Genomic DNA, 18,861 nt, shown 5'->3' with positions numbered 1-18,861 from the left:
TCTGTAGGTTATTTGTACTTGAGCACGTATGTGCCAGATTCCTTCATCCCATTGAAGATTTTTTCATCACTTTAATTCAAGTTATTAATAAAATATTAAAGGTAGATATATTATGAATGTATATCTTAAAAGACGCAGTTTTTAAATGTACATTCAATATATTTATTCATAATACATCAAATTGAAAAAAATATAGATTTTTTTTAGGATATGCACATGTGAACATTTCGAAACTAAAGTCATATTACGAAAAAAAAATCATTACGCATATAGAGTCATAATATTACGAGAGAAAAGTGACAGTTTGCAATAAAATCACAATATTAGGATAATATAGTGGTACGAGAATAATAATACAAGTTGTAATAATATGAAAAAAAATGTTTATTTGGACAATAAAGTCGCAATATGACGTAATTCTGATAATGCCATAGTCTCATATTATTTCTACTTTATTCTCGCATTTATTCTCGTAATTTTATGACTATTTTCGTAATTAATTTAGTTTTTCTGTCGTCGTTCTCCATCGTAATAATGTAATGAAGAAGTATGTGTAATTCCTTTATTTATTGAATATAAATATTTCTCATATTATTTAACTAAACATATTTCATTCATAAAAAATAATTACATTAAGAATCTGAATTATATTTGTCAGTGAAAATGAGTGGGCTTTAAACTACATAGAAAATAACAGCCAGAGTTATAATACAAATAAATAAACCTTCAATACGCCAATAAATAAAAACATTAAATTAACTAAGATTCAACGGAGAGGTCTGACTGCTTTGATTCCGCTTTAACCAGAAGGCGCTCGCCGTTTCCGAGCCACAATCGAACACACCAAATTTCCATATTCTTTCACGCGCTTCTCGTAAACAAAAACAGACTGAGAGAAAGAGAAAAAGAGAGAGAGAGACAGAAAGAGAGAGGTCCCCTGTAGTCAGTAGGGCAGTGGAACTTGAAGGAGCAAGAAGTTCCACGAGCAGACTCCCGTCCACCGGTCTTTGGTTCCGGTTCTAACCACCTCACACATGGTTCTCCTCCGGCATATCTCCATCGCCTTTACCGCCGCCGTGGCCGCCCTGGGCTCCGCTCTCTTCATCGCCCTCAACTACTTCTACAAGCGGCGCTTATGGTCCCCACAGGCGGCTTACTGCACCATCACAGAGGTGAGAGGTTCTGATGTAATTCCTTAGTAATTAAAAGAATTACATCTTTTATATCGCGTGATTGTTATTTAATTGTTATTAAAAAGGCAAAAAAAACAAAAAACAAAAAAAAAAAAACGCCGCAGAATCCCGATCCCTGAATTATGACGGCTATTGGAAACAACAAGAATCCTAAGAATGATGATGCTTCTGGCAACTACAAAGTGGCATACTGTGAGGAAGATGATGATAAATATCTAATCACCGTCACATAATCACAATCACCGTCATAATTGTGATTATCTTCACAATCATGACGGTGATTGTGAAGATAATTTAAGTATGAAAAGTGATGATGAAGACAACTTTAATGAAGGATGAAGAGAACTAAAACAGTGATGATTATGATAATAATGTCAATGAAATGGAGGGAAATGATGAGTAGAGGACAAAGGCAGGGAGTCATTGAGTTGGGTGAATGGATGATGGATTGCGAAGACAAATACACAGACAGGTGGAAAGTTTGATATGACAGAAGTACTATATAGATATTAAAGGAAGGATAGAGGGACAGAGTTTTATGGACAAGCACACTGATGGATGGACAATTGGATGAACAAATTGAAGGATGAATGGAAGTACAGATATATATCTGTACTTCCAATGACTGGATGGATGGATGAAGGGGCTATTGGAAGGACAAATGCATAGGTGGATGCCTAATCTGTTTGGACAGTTACATAGTCAATTGGATTACAAAAAGGGATGAATGGCATGGTTGGATGGACTCCAGATGGATGATCCAAGGAATATGTCTGTTATGAACAGTTCACATGTTTCTACAGTTTTCCCAAAGAAACAGTTCCAGGATTGGAATGACAGAGGACGCATGTCTCCCTGTCTTCTGAACATGGGACACATAATGAAAAACAACATTATGGACGCTAGTCCTCTATTTATTCTCTTTTAACTAACTAAAAAAAACCAACTAGAACTTTAGTAATCGATTAATCAGGTATTTGAACAATTATTCAGACAATTAATCAGTTATTCAGATAATTAATCAAATATTTGACACATTCTGCAGATTTTTTATGTGACCACTTAAGCTTTTCTTAAACACAATATATGACAAACAAATTCCTTCTTTAAATAAGAAAATTAACATGTTATACAAAATTAGAAATATATTAAAGATGCCAAGAAATGTCAGTATTTCTTAATGAACTTTGGCGTGGATCTCCCAGTGAAATATTTTTACATATCTCTAATCTTGTTTTTTCATCTCTGAATATATGAGTCCATTTTCAGAGAATAACGCTGGCTGGCAGAGACCCCACGTGGGGCTGTGTTTTTATTCCTGAAGCCGAAATGTTCCAAGGAGACCGAGGACAAACAGACTCACAAGTTTAAAGATGGCGGTGTGGAATTTGTTAGAAGGATCTGTAGACTACTCACCCATCATGACCTTAACTTAGATATTAAAATTGAAAAAGTAACTTAAAAAAACTGAATATGACAGAGGACAGGCTGACCCATCTGACTGGACTGCATTTTTCATATTCCTGACTTCTGTCCATCTTAGGCGAGTGTTTTCCAACTGCAGCCACAAACTTCATCATAAACCATCACAAACACCTCCACAAACTCACATAGGAAAATTATGAAATTCTACCACTTCATAATTATGCACCAATTATGCACCATGTTTACCACATTAAGTCCTCTTCAAATGTGTTAGAGATTGAGGTTATAACACAACAAAAGACTCTTGTAAGTCCTTATGTTAAGTGGAATATACAGACTCATGAAAGGGCCATATTTCTAAAAGAACAACACACTCAATGAGCAGCAATCAAGCCAAAACAGTAAAAAAAACAAATAATAAAAAAAACCCTACATTTTTCATTTAAGTACTAGAAGAAACCCTTCTTTGTCTGTGAATATGTTCTTCTCACATAGCATAGCTTTAACTTCACCCAGTTCTAATTTTGTAAAAGAGAGAGAAAAAATTCTAAGAAGCACCCTTTGCTATCCAGTTGGTCAATCCAAAAAATAACCAATTGATCAGCCTTAAAATGTAATGATAAATCAAGCAAAAAGAGCTGAGCTTTTTATATATTCTTGTCATGAGTATTTTTTGGATGCAGATTCATCCTTTACTACAAATTATCAAACGTTCAATGAAAGACCATAATTGCATTTTAAACAGTGACATGTTTATATTTTATTTCTAAAAAGAAATTATTTATTTATTTGCATATTTCAGGCTATTTCTAAAATTGGATAAAAGACTTGAGTTAAATGAAAAATCTGCCAAATTTGATCATTTTTCTATCATATTAATTGATTAATCTTCAAAATAATCGATTACCAAATTAATAATTTTATACCAATTCCCCTGTACTCTGATCCCCGTAAGTAAAATTAAAAGTCTGGAATTTGTTTTTATTTATTTGTGTCCAGGTTTGCATGGAAAAATAAAAATGAGCTTTGAAAAATGGAAAAATATTGGATTTTCTAGAAAAAGAAACCTAATAACCACTAGTCCAAATATCTGCATATCTGCTTCAAACATCATGCTCCACTCAGAATAAACTCTGAGCAAATCAATGGATTTTGTGCTGAAAAAGCTTCAGATTATGACCTTAGCTCTTATCTTCCAGTGGAAAGATTTGTTCAGCTGAAGCAAAACTTAAAAATAAAACTGCCTCATTTGCATGTTTTCTCATTTTGCAGAAGTCTGAGCTTTTATAATACCTAATGTGGCAGAACCCATTCAGGCAGTTTAAATGTTTACCATTTCTTCATTCAGGATTATCAAAATGATTTCTATTTACTGAATACCAGAAAGATGAGAGATGTAGGTATTCAAATGTTTTAACCCTCTCCAGGCAGGTGTTGCAGATTTGCAACAGCTAAATGCTACTTATCTAATTACTCCACATCCATATTTTAAGAGCTTTTTTTACTCAGAAGTACAACAGAAAGGCTTAGTTGTGCATTTGCAACAAACAGTTTCCCTCCAGCTCTCCACATGGTACTGCCGACTCACTTTCAACATGGCTGAGTCCTTGGTGTCACTGAAACAGATTTTCTAAGCATCAATTTCATGAAAGTATCACTACCAATTTCCATTATTTTGAAATCAATACTACATGAGATGAATCATGAATGTGTATAGATATGACACATGCCAATTAGTAGATTTGATCTCCTCCGGGTTTTTCTCCTAGAGGCATCTCGATTTCAATGTTGTGGATTTGCAATGTGTGCCCAAACAGGTACCAATGGATGTTACATGCAGATATAAAATTGCAGATCCCGATTTTTTGGAAACTCCTGAAGCTTATGAGTCTGACTCCAGCTTTGATGAGGATGAGATTCTAGCAGATATAGCAAGAACTGATCCCAACCAGCTTGATGTTGAAATTCATCATGCACATGCAGACAGTGACATTGAGCCACCAGATGACAAAGATTTTTCTTAGAGACAGAGGAAACCCCCTCTGTCCAAGGACCTACGTTCTCAACTCCACCAGACGAAATCCCAAGTCCAAGGTGGTATTTTGATCAGTTCGTGGACAAATCTGTGTTTGAACACATTTCTCACCAATCTAACCTGTATGCCGTTATAAAGAATGGCCCAGAACTGAAAACAACCCCTGCTGAAATGGAGCAATTCATTGGTTTACACATCTTGATGACCATAGTACGTATGCCATCGTACCACATGTACTGTCAGACGGCAACACGCTATGACCCAATCACAACAGTCATGGGATGTAAGAGATTTGATCATATGCGAACATACATCCATATGAATGACAATACCAACATGAAGCAAAAGGGTGAGCCTGGATATGATCCACTGTTCAAGGTGCGACCAGTGCTTGAGAAAGTCCGGTTGATGTCAGACTAGACATGCTGAGAAACGTGGATGATGCAGACTGTGCAAGGACGGCTATACACAAACGGCCTGCTTGAAGTGCAAAGTACTTTTGTGCTTCACAAAGACCAAGAATTGCTTCATGGACTACCACACAACAAAGTGACTTACAAAAATGGCCTTCTCAAGAGGTTTTGAAATGTCGGTGGAGAAAAAGTTTGAGAAAAAGTCTCTAATTTTGTGAGAGAAATTTTTGTTTTTCAAATTTTGTTTTGTTAATTTTTTTGTTTGTGACATTCAAATAAAGTTAACATTCATATCAGATTCAGTCCTCAGTGTTAATTTACCACTCTGGGCTGTTGTTGCAAATCTGCAACATCCCAGAATTCATTGCATGTGAAGGTTTCTCTCAAAAAAAAGCCTGAATCGTATATTACTACCCCATATGATTATTTTCTCCAAATGTCAGATTTTTCCTGCAACCACAACTTAATTTGAGCCTGAGAGGGTTAAAGGCAACACCTCCAACACACTGCTTCCTTGTGTGACATGTTTTGGAAATCCACAACTCCATAAGTCTGGTTCATCTTTGTGTTACAATTTCCAGTTACCCGAAGATTCATTTGTTCGAACAATTCGAGAAAAGGAGATAAAAAATTGTCAAAACATCAAAGTGTTCAGAAAGGAGAAAAGTGATTTGGTACAAAGTGTGGAAATTAGGTGTGGATATAAAAATTTGGGATTATATCAACATCTGATATAAATAAGAACAATTACATTTACTGGAGGTGATTTTTGGCTTTTCCAAAAAAATAGTTAATGTGAGAAAGTGGAGCTGCAAACACATTTGGAGAGTAAGTTCTGACATATTGAATGCTCCCATTCACTGGTGGGTATGTGCTGTACCAGAGGCACAAAACTAAAAAAAAGTGCATCTCCTTGCAGCCATTTTCACATGTTATGTTGCGAGAGGGTATGGCCATATTTCTGAGCAGGACCTTATTTGGATTTAAAGAGACAAGAGAACCTAACAGCTCATTCTGAAAGAGGCTCAAACTGACCAAATATCTCATTGTATAAGAATGATTTTGTACTAAATGTAATGAACATGTTTAGTATAGACCATAGATCTATATTAACCTGATAAAGAAAGCATAATAAGTCACCTTTAAGGACAATGTTTTGGCACAGCCATCACAAAGCACTGGTTTCAGTTTTGTTGGAAATTCTTGTAAATTAACGAATGTTTCTCTAGTTATTCTTTCATGTAGAAAATATAAATAATTTAGGTAATTCAGACGGACATAAGGCAAACAAAAGTTTAGTCCAACTTAATCTCCGACAGAGAGGTCAAGAAAGTTTACTACAATAATACAAATATTACTTTTTAGCTAAAGATATTTAATCTGGGATTAAGAATCAAGCTGGAATAATAAAGTCCAGGCAGACACAGGGAAACATCGCTGCAGCCTCAGCAAAGTTGGCAAGATTTCTGCGCAGTCAGGGTTTGGAATTTATCTCCAACTCAACCAGGAATACACAGAGCCAAACATCGAATATTTAAGAACCTGTTGCTCCCCAGCAGCACTGAGCAGACATTAAACATGCAAACTACCATCCATGCATCTTAGAACGCTTTATACTGCAGAATGAAACAGCTTTAGCAGTTTCATTGTGAATTTATTAAAAACATGTACAAATTTGAAAGATATCAAGATTAATCATGCAGCAGCTAAGTGAGGAAATGTTTCTAATGAGAGCTGATGAGTTTGGCTCTAAAACAGCTGATATGATTTAGTAATTAACTTTAACTGACAGCTGAAATTAAACCAAAGCTTGTTTGGGTTCCTAAAAGGAGATCAGCACATTTATCAGTGCAATGCTGGTAAAATATCCGCTCTCCGCTGATTCAAACTTCTGATCGTTAAAGTGAAATAAAATATTACAGAGTGTGTAATAGATGCATATTGATGCATAAATGATGATCCTGTCTGATTAAGTTATCTGTGTTAGGACTGTGGAGAAAACTAATGTAGTTTGTAAACAAACTCAGCACAGTTGATAATATAAATATGAACATGGAAGCTGTTATTAAAGTTGTTATTGATAATTATTTACCTACAAAAACAAACTTTTACTTGCCTAAAATAGAGGTTATGGTTGGACAGTTAATGTTATGTGTCCGTCGTTCATAGAACATTGGTTTTGTAAAATTATTCACACCAATAAATACCGTGACTCCGTGGTATTCACAGGGGTTGCGAACCCACAAAAATCATGAGGAAAAAATCTTTGAATACATGACTTCCCCTCTGAATGCTTAGAACTGAATATAATAATAATAATAATAATAATAATGATAATAATAATAATAATAATAATAATAATAATAATAATAATAATAATAATAATAATAATGATAATTATCATTAATAATTATTATTATTATTATTATTATTATTATTATTGTGTATAATAATAATAACAACAATAATAATAATAATAATTATTATATAATAATAATAATTATATAATAATAATAATAATAATAATAATAATAATAATAATAATAATAATAATAATAATAATAATAATTATTATTATTTTTATTATTATTATTATTATTATTATTATTATTATTATTATTATTATTATTATTATTATTATTGTAAAGAATTTAGATCAAAGCAAATTCTGGTGTTGGAACGACCCAAAATCCAGAAAAACTGAATTTGTGACAACACTTCTAAGTTGATGTTCCAATGACCTATCCATCCATCCATCCATCCATCCATCCATCCATCCATCCATCCATCCATCCATCCATCCATCCATCCATCCATCCATCCATCCATCCATCCATCCATCCATCCATCCATCCATCCATCCATCCATCCATCCATCCATCCCTCTGCCATGATTTGAAAAGCCTAATTCATATTCGAACCTTAAGATTTTAATCTCATCTTCCCCCACCATAAATCCCCCGCTCGGGGGTTTACTAATGAACGTGTTTAATCTGATTTCTCCGACTCCGCCCGCAGGAGGAAGAGGAGCGCGAGAAGCGGCAGGTTCTGGTTCTAGGCCTGGATGGAGCCGGGAAGAGCAGCATGCTGCAGGGTTTGACCCCCGGGGAGTCAGCAGCCAAAAGGGGCCGATCCCGGCCCACCCGCGGCTTCAACTTTATGAGCCTGGATACGCCCAGCTGTCAGCTCGATTTTCTGGAGAGTAGGTCTCCTTTCACCCCTTTCTGTGTGGATTTCTGTTTTAAGAGCATGAAAGGCAGAAATTAACCCTCGGTTCTGAACAGCAGGGGCCTTTATTTGATCAACGACTAAAACTAGGCTAAGTCTGATTCTCAAACAGCATTTTAAAACCTGAAAAATGTAGCTGTACTGAAAGGCAGCAGAAATAAAATAATGTCTCCATTCAGTAATGATGGGAGCTTGAAATCCTGAGGCTTGAGATTGAGTTTGAGGAGTGCGTCATGCTGTGCGACTGATTTATTCATGATCTGAACATCTAATCAGTTTCTCATCTCAGTGAGAGAAGCCCAAGCCACCACCCACTCAGAGCGCTTCAGAGGCTGAGCGGCAAATGTCACAGCATTTTATATGTGACATCGATGCAGAGCCAAGTTGGGAGGTGGTTCATCTCAGAGAAAATCCTGCAACCTGTATGGAAGTTATCACCTTCAAATGATGCATTAGAGCAGGGCTGTCCAAACCTTTGGTCATGTGGGTCAAAATTGTCATCTCAAAAGTACTTGCGGGCCAAAAAAAAATTTTTTAAACCAAAAATCACAGAAATATTGATATACCAACTCAACAAAAACCTAAATACAAATTAATTCAGTTAAACCAGTAGAATAAGAACTGGACTGTAGATTCAAAACTTTTAATGGTTTTGTGTGTTAAAAAAGGCATGTCATGCAAAATCCACATTTTTATGTTTTTTTTTCTTCCATTTGGGTTTCTACTGCTTCTACAAACAGAACACTGTCTTGACATCCAGCCTTTTGACAATAACTTTATTTGTTTTGGTATCTGAAAAATTTGCCTTTTCAAAAATCACAAATCACCAAACACCTTGCCATTACCTTCCAACCCCAGCAAAACCCAATCCTGTTACGTAGCAATCCAAGTGGAGGCAGCACATTTGGTTGTATGTGCTGTACAATGACTCCTGGAAAAGACAAGTGTTTTATTGCTGACTTTCTTTCCAGAAACCACTTGCGGCATTCTTGTTGCTTGTGCAGGAGGCTCTGCTGATGCTTTTCAAAGTTGTACAGTTGTAAAATTATGCATCTGTTTTCAGCCATTTTCATTTGCAAGTGTAATAAACATTGAGTTGTGGGGCGCGTCCAGCAGCAGGTTATTTGGATTTAAAGTGACAGAGCCCTAAACCAGCTCATTCTGGAGGGAGCTCAAAATAGGCAAAATGGACAATTGACCAGATTAAAATTTCATTATGTAAAAATTATTTTGTGCAAAAAGAATTAATAAACATGTTTTGCCTAGCCCATAGACTTGGGCTAACTTGTTGAAGATGCAACAAATAATATAATTCCTTTTTTAAATAAGAAAATAGGCATCCAATGCTGTTTCTAAAATGAAGAAACAGCATTGACATTAGTGACATTAATCATTTACAGCACAGGATGTGCTGCTAAAACAGTGTGGGGCTAATGGATTAACCAATTAATAGTTTGGTAGCAAAAGGTGCTAAATTGGAGCCTTTTTTCTAGAATTTGAACTGGGTGAAACAAAAACGGTCACTTCAGGAGTCATGAGTAGAAAATACAAAAGACAGAAAATATTTTTCATCTTAAATGCAAAAAATGTGTTCTGGCATAATTACTGCTCTGAATTTGTTTTTTGTTTTTTTTACCAAATTGCCTTTTTCACTCTGCATACGCCAGTTAATGATTAATCAATTATTACATTATTTGTGTTTACTGTAAAAATCATAATTAATCATTTCAGCCATAGTTCAATCACTATTTCGGCTAAAATCTTTACTAAACGTTTTTGGTTTAGGTTTTCTGATTCTTAAAACTCATAAAACGTGGAGAATAATGAAATGGGAGTTGCCATCCTTCAAAGAGTCGAAACATGCAAACTGCACCCAGATAGCAGTTTACAATACGCAACGGACTGGAAACATCTTAGAGGAAGGAAACTCAGATACAAGGAATGTGTCAAAGTTCAGATTAGCTGAACTTTAGATCCAATTCCAGGCATAAAGTCAGAGCTGGGAGATCCCATAAATATCCAAACAGGCTCGTAATAATCCATGCATTTTTCATCTAGAGCTTGTTCTGCAGTGAAGCACAGGCTGCCAAAGCCCACACAACAAACAGTCAGCAGGAACAAGTTGAACTTCTGCAGCCGAGGCGGACGCTAACCATCTCCCTGGGTGACTACAAGGCTTGCCAAGCTGCTGCAGAGACCTTCATCACCACAGACACTCCCATCTCCTTCACAGTCATATGCTGCATGTTACACTTGCTGGTGTGCATCCTAATGAGAGTGCCCAGCTGAGAGGCACGTCCAGACTCCACATCACCTCTGGTTAACAGGTATTTTCGGCTGCCAGATCACATCAGCCTGAGGTACATGACTGCCCCAGTCTCCTAGCAACCTCCTCCAATTAATGCTCACCAGTGGGGACCAAAAGTCATAGCTGGCAGCGTATGAAGACAGATGGGTTTGACCGCAGAGCGCCTGCAGACATCAGAGCTTCCAGTTGATGTGAAACTTTGCTTCGCTTGAATCTGAATCTGTGACGTTGGGATGTGTGTGGAGTACTGCAGCATGCGGCGATGGTTGGAGTCAGTTCATACCAAAGCTAACAGGGCCAGACTTTAGAAAGCGCCTACAGGGACAGGAGTCCAGGTTGATTGGAGGCCCAAAAGATTGTTCTTTTCTTTATTTTTCTGATGAATATATCTTTAGTAGGGGCCTATGACATGTGTTTTATGTCCTAACATGTTTTATGTCATAAAACATAAAACATGTTTTATGTTTTATGACATAAAACATGTTTTTTATGTTAATAATATGTTGAATTATTATCCTAATTCAACATTTTTATTTTTCATTTTTCTAAATTCAGTTTCAACCATATTAAACAAAAAAGAATGCTAATATGATGTGAATGAAACAAAAGATTTAATAAAGCAATAGATAGATATCAACATTAAACGTTACTCTGTTTTAAGTATAATAGACATCTGTGGCTCAACAAAACATTGGTTTCCCATCATCCATCCCTTTTTTGTATACCCTTAAGGGGTCCCTAATGGGGTCGGGAGGGGATTTCCCCATCATTACGTTTTAAAAAAACTCAAACATTATGTGCAAAATCAAAGATTCTCGTTTCAAACATAAAAGACGTATTATGTAAAATTGACTTTTGCATCATGCAATTGTCATGTTTTTAGAAACTTGTCTGACCCAAATGCAGGTACACCCTCTGGAGATGAAAACAGTGTGCTCACTTTTATTCTAAATTATGCAACAGTGTATACACGCAGGCGCTCAGAGCAAGAATAATTCTGCTTTGGGAAATTGGTTCTGGACCTCCACCCGGGAAAGGGGACATTCAAGAGGGGGAGGCGACTTGGGAGCGAGTGGTGGAGCTAGACCGGTCTGGGCTGCCGCAGGGTGGACACCGCTGAGGGGAAGCTTTTCGAACCAGAGATAGAAACCCAGGATCAGGGCGGTACACCTGGCGAGACAGAGCACAAATGTGGATCAGTTCAAGACTCAAAGACTTAGAATTAGACCTGAGACTCTGAGGGCTCGAGTTGCCGCATAGCCAAACACTCTGGCATCAGAGGGTCGGCCGCCGGTTCTTCTTATGCACCGTTTAATGAAAGGGGATTACTTGCAGGTGTGTGGGAGAGCCTCAGAGAGGACATCTAGTGAGGAACTGAGGGGACTTGCGGGAGGAGACAGAGAATCCTAACAGTAATGAAGTTATTCCTTCATCAAAATCATACCTGGAGTGTTGCTTTAGGTCTTTCATGCATGTTTGAGAAATACTTTAATCTCCATGGCAGAGTGGACTTAGCTCTGCCTTCAATTTCTAAGCTTCCAAGCTTCTACATCACTGAATTCCTCTCCCCTGTGACACTCGGCCCCTTCAGACTAGCTAGTAGCAATTAGCAAACACCTGGTGGAACTAAACATCTGCAGAATTCATTATTATCAGTGAACTGCTGGTAAAAACTTTGTTAAAGGGTTTTAGAGGAGCACTGTCTGGGAATGTTTTTAAATGAATTTAAGATTTTAAGAATGTTATGTTTAAAAAATGATGAATGAATGACTGCACTCTATTTCTGTAAATAGATTCAACAAAGCTGTACAAGAATAAATTTCTTCTGGAAAGGAGAATAAAAAATAGTCAATCAGACGTGGAACACTGAAATCTTAAGGCCAATCTTCTGCAGGAAAACAAGATATTACATAAAGATAAAGAAATTTCCCTCCAAATCATCCTCTACAAACCACTTTCCCATGAGGATGCATTTCCTCCTTTATTGAAAATCGGATCTCATTCTTCTTGAAACAAAAATAGAATACATCTGTGGCCAATTTGTTCATAGAAGCTTATCAAATTCTGCTTGTCAAACCGTCCGTTTATTTATTAAAGTGGGACCCGGAGCGATAAAGGATGTCGACAGAAACGACAGAGGAAAAGCCCTGTAGGAGCAGGATGAGAGATGCAGCAGAAATATTCTTCTCTCTCAATGGAGCTTTTTTTTGTCACTTAAATGTTTCAAAATATCAAACTGATAAATTTTTGACAATGATAAACAGAGTAAATAGAAAAGTAGGTTTTAAATCATGGTTTATTAGAGACAAAAAAAAAAATATTACAATCTAAGTGAAAAGTAATTATCCCCTTAAACTAATGATCGAACCACTTTGAGAATCAATGGCATTCATGAATCACATTTGAGTCCGTACTTTGACTATGCCACTGAAACCTTCCCTTTCTTCATATTTCATGGATTTATTACGCAAAGATGTGCTTGGAGTCTGATTAACTGATTGGATTTGTCAGACTTGTAGAACTGAGTATCATCAGCATAACATTGAAAAGGTTTCTTCTCTGCAGTTGGTGGTGGAGAGGACCTACGGCGGTACTGGGGGGACTACCTGAGACGGACCCACATTCTGGTCTATGTGGTGGACTCGTCGGACAGGAGCCGCCTCCCATTGGCTAAGGCTGAACTCCACTGCCTCCTGAGGGTGGAGCCACAGCTGCCTGTTGTTGTCTTGGGAAATAAGCAGGTAAACTACAAGACAGAATGTTGTTTCAAGTGGAATAACATTGTTGGTGGTGGACACTTAGGCCCAGTCCACATGGAAACGGTTTTAGGTATATCTGCGAATGGCCTGGCACACGTTTTCTGTGGTGCTGCATCCTGTCATGTTGATACATAGTTTTTTCTTATTTGTTTACAAAAATATACAGTGCTCCTCTCTGTATGTACAGGGCCTTGGGCCTTGTCTACGTGAGAACATTCTTTCTAAAACAGGTTGTCAGTTTTAAAGACATCTGCATTCACACGTTACCATTTCCATAAATGTTTTAATCCACACTGAAACACTGAAAATGACCCGAAATGAATCTGTTGAGCTTCCCTTTAGCACACGGTCATGTTTTTTAAAAAAGTGACGAAATCAGGACTAGACAGAGTAAATTTTGTCATTTTCCTTATGTCAGGTTTAACACTTATTAAATACAGATTAAACAAACACAGGAAAGACAAGAGAGTGAGATTCTTTCTTACTTGCGAGGAGAACAGACAGAGATGTGCTTTCAGTTACAATCTCCTACCACTCTGAAACCACATTTGCTTGCCCTTCTCTTTTTATTGTTTTCAGGATCCCTAATCACAAAGAACGCTGTAACTCTAAAGGGAGGGGAAAGCACTTCATCACATAGCTACAGTGCCAATGACAATCACTAACTAAAACACAAGGTATCCTGCACTTGATAGTCTTGTGCTAGACACAGAGCAAGTTGCACATCTTCACTGTCATAGTTTTTTAGCAATCTAGCCGGTTAGAGGCCTTGCTTCCCGCCGAGAGATAACCCTGCAGAAACCTGTTGTCACTGCTTTCCTTCAGTGAGGCCTTCTGAGAAAGGAATCAACAATACAGACACATTCTTAATTCTAAGATGAAATTAAACAATAAAAGCATAAAAGAAAGATAATATTATAAAGATACATGAGATTAAGGAATATTTGATTAATAATATCACAATTTCTCCAACACCTTACCAATAAATGGACAGCAATTAATAACACAAGAAACTAAAAAATGTATATAAAACTAATAAAGCAGGTGAAAGTAATTTCCTCTTTAGCTGTCCTACAGAAATAACTCACCTCCTGAAATAAACATGCCTACACTTCCTCCTCTGCTCACATTTCTTCACTCTGTGCTTCACTTCTGGAATTATGCATGACTCCTGGAGAGAGGAAGGAATATTTATCACATCTAACATCGGAGCAGCGTAGCTTTCATTCTCTCGCTGCTGTGGACTGACAGTATAATGAGCTTAAAATGAATTCAACTCAAACTGCACAATGATCCATAATGATGCACAGTAGCTGAAGCTCAGGCAGAATGTGGTGTTTAACATTTTCTAATGCTCTACAGGTGAGTTTAACACACTGTTCCTTCTCTGCTTTCATCTGGAAAATTAATGAGGTGAATCAAATCAAACACAATACATTCTCAAGACTTATGAAATCTATACAAGATTGTTTTTTAGTAAGGTTGGGAATTTCCTCATCAAAATACACAATGGAATTGTTGAATCATTTAAGTCAAAAACAGCTAAATAAAGCATTCAAAAGACTGTTATAAAGGTGGTCGCATCATCTAGAAAGTTCTCCCCTGCCTTTTATCACATTCCGTCAAATTACAAGAAGGCAGAAACCACGACTTTAATGTTCTCTGTAGGAGGGCTGTACTGTACTGCAATCACTGCTTTCATGTAGATGATCTTAAACAAAAACAGCAGCCACCATTAATACATTGAACATGGAGTTACACATACTGATAAAATGGTTATGATTTGTATTCTTCCCTTTGTTTAAGGTTATCTGATTAAATTGATTATTTAAATAATTTTAGGTATTAACTGCCAGTGAAAATGAAACGTTGATTAAAATGACATCAGTTAAAAATGTTGATTAAACGTTGATTAAAATTACATATAAGTTAAAAATGCTTTAAACAGTAGGCTGATGTCCTGGTTTTTCATTGGATATTTAAGCTAGTTGGTTAAACTAAAGTCTCAATTTGTATTCAAATATGTATATAGTTTCAATGCTATATATTTAATTAATATATATTAAAGTAATATTTTAAAAAACCATTGAAGTTGCTCATGTAAGTTAGCTGCATTCTAGAAAAATAGCAACAGCAGCATCATATTAATATATACTTAGCATTAATTTTTGGGCAAAGTCCCACAGTGTTTCATAGAATGGTTAACTATGAAACTTCTGTTTATAGTCATATATAGAGTTTATGTTGATGAAAGACAGACTAATATGATAAAGTAGATGCTAATGGTAATATAACTTAAAGTTGGCTAAATTTACTTGATAGTCATGATGAGTTAAGCTAAATGTTAGCAAAGCAACAAAAAGTCAATATTTGTAAAGCAAATGTTAGTCTTGGACTGTCTCATTTTAAAACTCATTTTAAGATGCAAATTGAAGATTATCGAATACTTTAGTAAGCAAAAAACAGAACCAGTGATTGCCGGTAACATAGCCCTGCTAGCTAGGGAGTTTAGCACCTGTTAAACGTAGCCTCAACCAGACGAGTTACACAACACAATGAACCAAAAATCAAAAATGAAAAAAAAAAGATCAAAAATTTGCCTGACAGAAAAGTCCTGTGAGAAAAAAAAGACTATGCAGAAAGTACAAGAAAATAGTCACACCACCAGAAAATGTAATATCTATGATTACCATATTTAAGGTCAAAATTTATTTAAGACATTTTAAAGCCTTGATTTTAAATACATAAATTTACAACTTTTTAAGGATGCATGGACACCTTGTTTTAAAAATGCACTTTTCATGTTCCATTGCCAAAGGATAAACTGAACGCCTTGAGTGTGGCAGAACTGCACGAAGCCTTGTCTCTGGATGCCGTGACTGATGACAGGAAGCTGTTCCTCCTTGCTGCTCAGTTGAACTCCGAAGAAGCCAGGAGGAAGGCCTGCCAAGACCTGGACACCATCCAGGACCTCATCCTACAGCTCGTCTGATCTCAACTGGACATGGGCTAACTGAGCCAGAAATAGAGCCTATAAGTAAATGGTTCACCCCTTTTCCTGTTTGGTGAGAGATCTGTGCCAGACGAGGAGGTGACAGACAGAAAATCTTCCACCACCATGGAGTTTTCATACAAACAGGAGAAGAAGAGGAGGAACACAAAGTGTGGAAAAAGTGGATGAAGTTTTGATGAAATCAGGTCAAACTGTCCCAGGTTTACTAAAACTAAGTCATTTTTAACCAAGACACTGTAACATTTCACTCTGTGCTATTTTTTGTTGGTTCTTGTTGATGTTTTTATGCACAGAGAAGAGATTAGTCGGAGATTCTCCTGTTGACAAATGACAAACTGTGAAATGATTTCCTAAGGGGATAATTACTGACTCCTGTGTTGATATTTTATTGATGGAGATTAAAAATGGATGCCTATGACACTTCATACAACAGCCTTGCTGTAGCTGCATAAAGATAGTTTGCTATTGGCGATTGTATTTAAGGGGAAACTAAATGTACTTCCAGTGACTTTAACTGTTTGTATTACATTATATTCTTAACTTTGTAATTTCCCAGCATTAGTTAGCCTAGTATATATGCAAAGATATTACGAACAGAGCTAAATCACAAATTTAGTAGAAGGTCAAGAGGTGTTTGATAAAAAGTTCCTGAATACTCATTTTAGCATATGTTTGCCTTTTACCTGAGAGCTTTTGAAAATGAACCAGATACCCACTTTGATTTATTATGGAATATCATTACACACTATAGGGATAACAATTATCTGTAAATACTGTATTAAACCCAAAGTGATCATTTTCTGGAGTTTTGACACCACTTATGTTTGTACAAGTTTTTTTTTTTTTTACAATTTAAGGTTTGCTGGAAATTACATTTTTGCTTTTACAGTTATGCTTAAAATAATAATGAATATAAGAAATGTTTTTTAATGAAGACAATCATGTATAAATTGTCAAATTTCCAGTATTTTCTGCAACAAAGAGACCTTCTCTTTCACACAATTGAGTTTGAATTGATATATTAGGTAAAGCGTTGCTGTAACTTTAATCTGACATCTGAAATGTAATTTGTGGCTAAGCAAGGATTTTATATTTATTTGTTTTTTCCTTGCATTTTTGTCTATATGTTGTGCTGGTTACATGACATGTTTTAGTCTAAAGAAATTTGATTGTATCCTAGTTTTAATCTTTCTTTTCTGTTGACTGTGTAAAGAAAATAGTTTGAATGACTTAAGGTCATTTCAATTCTTTAGGAAACTGTAAAAAAAAAGTCTCAAAATAGGATCAAATTTTACCGAACAAAGCTCCCCATTAGAACAATATTTTTTTCAAAAATAAAAAACTCAAAAGTGAACACTCCGGGTAATTTAACAAGATTCCATTACTTCCCACGTGATCAGAGTAGAACACAGGAAGCATTCAAAGATATCTAAATGACAAGAAAATCAATCCATGTTTACACATTTTTAAACTTTGAATTTTCCTTTTCTCTAATAAGAGATTTAAAATTTCTATAAAGGAAACTGGATACATAGTACAAATCATTCATTTCTCTTTAGTTTTGTTGCTGTAAAATATTAATAAAAGCAGAAAAAAGCAGGGTTGATTAGGTCCATGTGGAACATTGATTATTTGACTTACTGATTTTAAATGTTTATGAGTTTTATCAGTGGTGTAGACGTCCAACCCACTAGCATTGCTTATGTAACACTTAGATAACAACATAAACAAAACTACTTTTCACACCATTTTTATTCAGTTATGACAGCTGAATGGCTTTACCTCTTTAAAATTATGATCAAACATGTGGTGCCTGGTACTTGTCTGAGGAATAATAGAGCCAAATCAAGTTACTCGACAGTAACAAAGCCTGATCAAAGAGTTTTATGTGGTATAAATTTGTAAAATGTATTTCAATTAAATGATTACAAAATTCACCTACTTCAGCTAAGACAGAGTCTGAATTAAGGGGGTAATTATTTAAACATGAAGGATCTCTACTCTTAAAATAGGAATGGCAACATCTGCAGTAGTTTTATGAGAAAATATGTCTATTTCCTGTCAGTACAACATGAAATTATCCAGCCAAGTAAACATCTGAGCAAGAGAGAACAACTCAGGCATAAAGATCTACAAGCCCCAGCAAGTGGCACGCTATCTTGTGAAGCAGCTGGAAAACAACTTTTCTTCCCTCTGCTGACAGACCAGATCAATGCAAGCACATGTCGATAAACCTATATGCCAACATACCTGGCTTGGGGCAAAGTTCACCAACCGGTTGAGCAGGAAGTGCTTCTTTAGACAAATGTCAGTGTTTTTACTGGTGAGGGGGAAAAATGTAACGCAGTCGGGACGAGAGCTCATAAACAAACAAAACCCTCCATCTAGTACAGCTGCTATGTCAGAGGGATTTATGTGGATAATTCGTGACATTACGGCCAGTCAGGGAGCTCTAAAGTTCATAAGATAATCACAAAATATTTTTCT

The 18,861-nt window shown here is 36.2% G+C and overlaps 1 protein-coding gene across 1 annotated transcript; it reads left to right on the top strand.

Annotated features, from left to right (window-relative positions):
* The first annotated feature begins 863 nt into the window (after positions 1 to 863).
* Positions 864 to 18,325, top strand: arl10 (ADP-ribosylation factor-like 10). The gene is made up of 4 exons (XM_055046752.1): positions 864 to 1,172; positions 8,085 to 8,268; positions 13,168 to 13,343; positions 16,180 to 18,325. The coding sequence occupies exons 1-4, from the start codon at positions 1,035 to 1,037 to the stop codon at positions 16,351 to 16,353; spliced, it is 672 nt and encodes a 223-aa protein (XP_054902727.1). The 5' UTR covers positions 864 to 1,034; the 3' UTR covers positions 16,354 to 18,325.
* The last annotated feature ends 536 nt before the right edge of the window (positions 18,326 to 18,861 follow it).

The sequence above is a fragment of the Poeciliopsis prolifica genome, unplaced genomic scaffold (assembly GCF_027474105.1).
Source record: "Poeciliopsis prolifica strain line A6 unplaced genomic scaffold, Auburn_PproV2 SCAFFOLD024, whole genome shotgun sequence".
NCBI lineage: Eukaryota > Metazoa > Chordata > Actinopteri > Cyprinodontiformes > Poeciliidae > Poeciliopsis > Poeciliopsis prolifica.
Note: the sequence above shows the minus strand (reverse complement) of the source record. Positions and strands in the feature narration are given on the sequence as shown.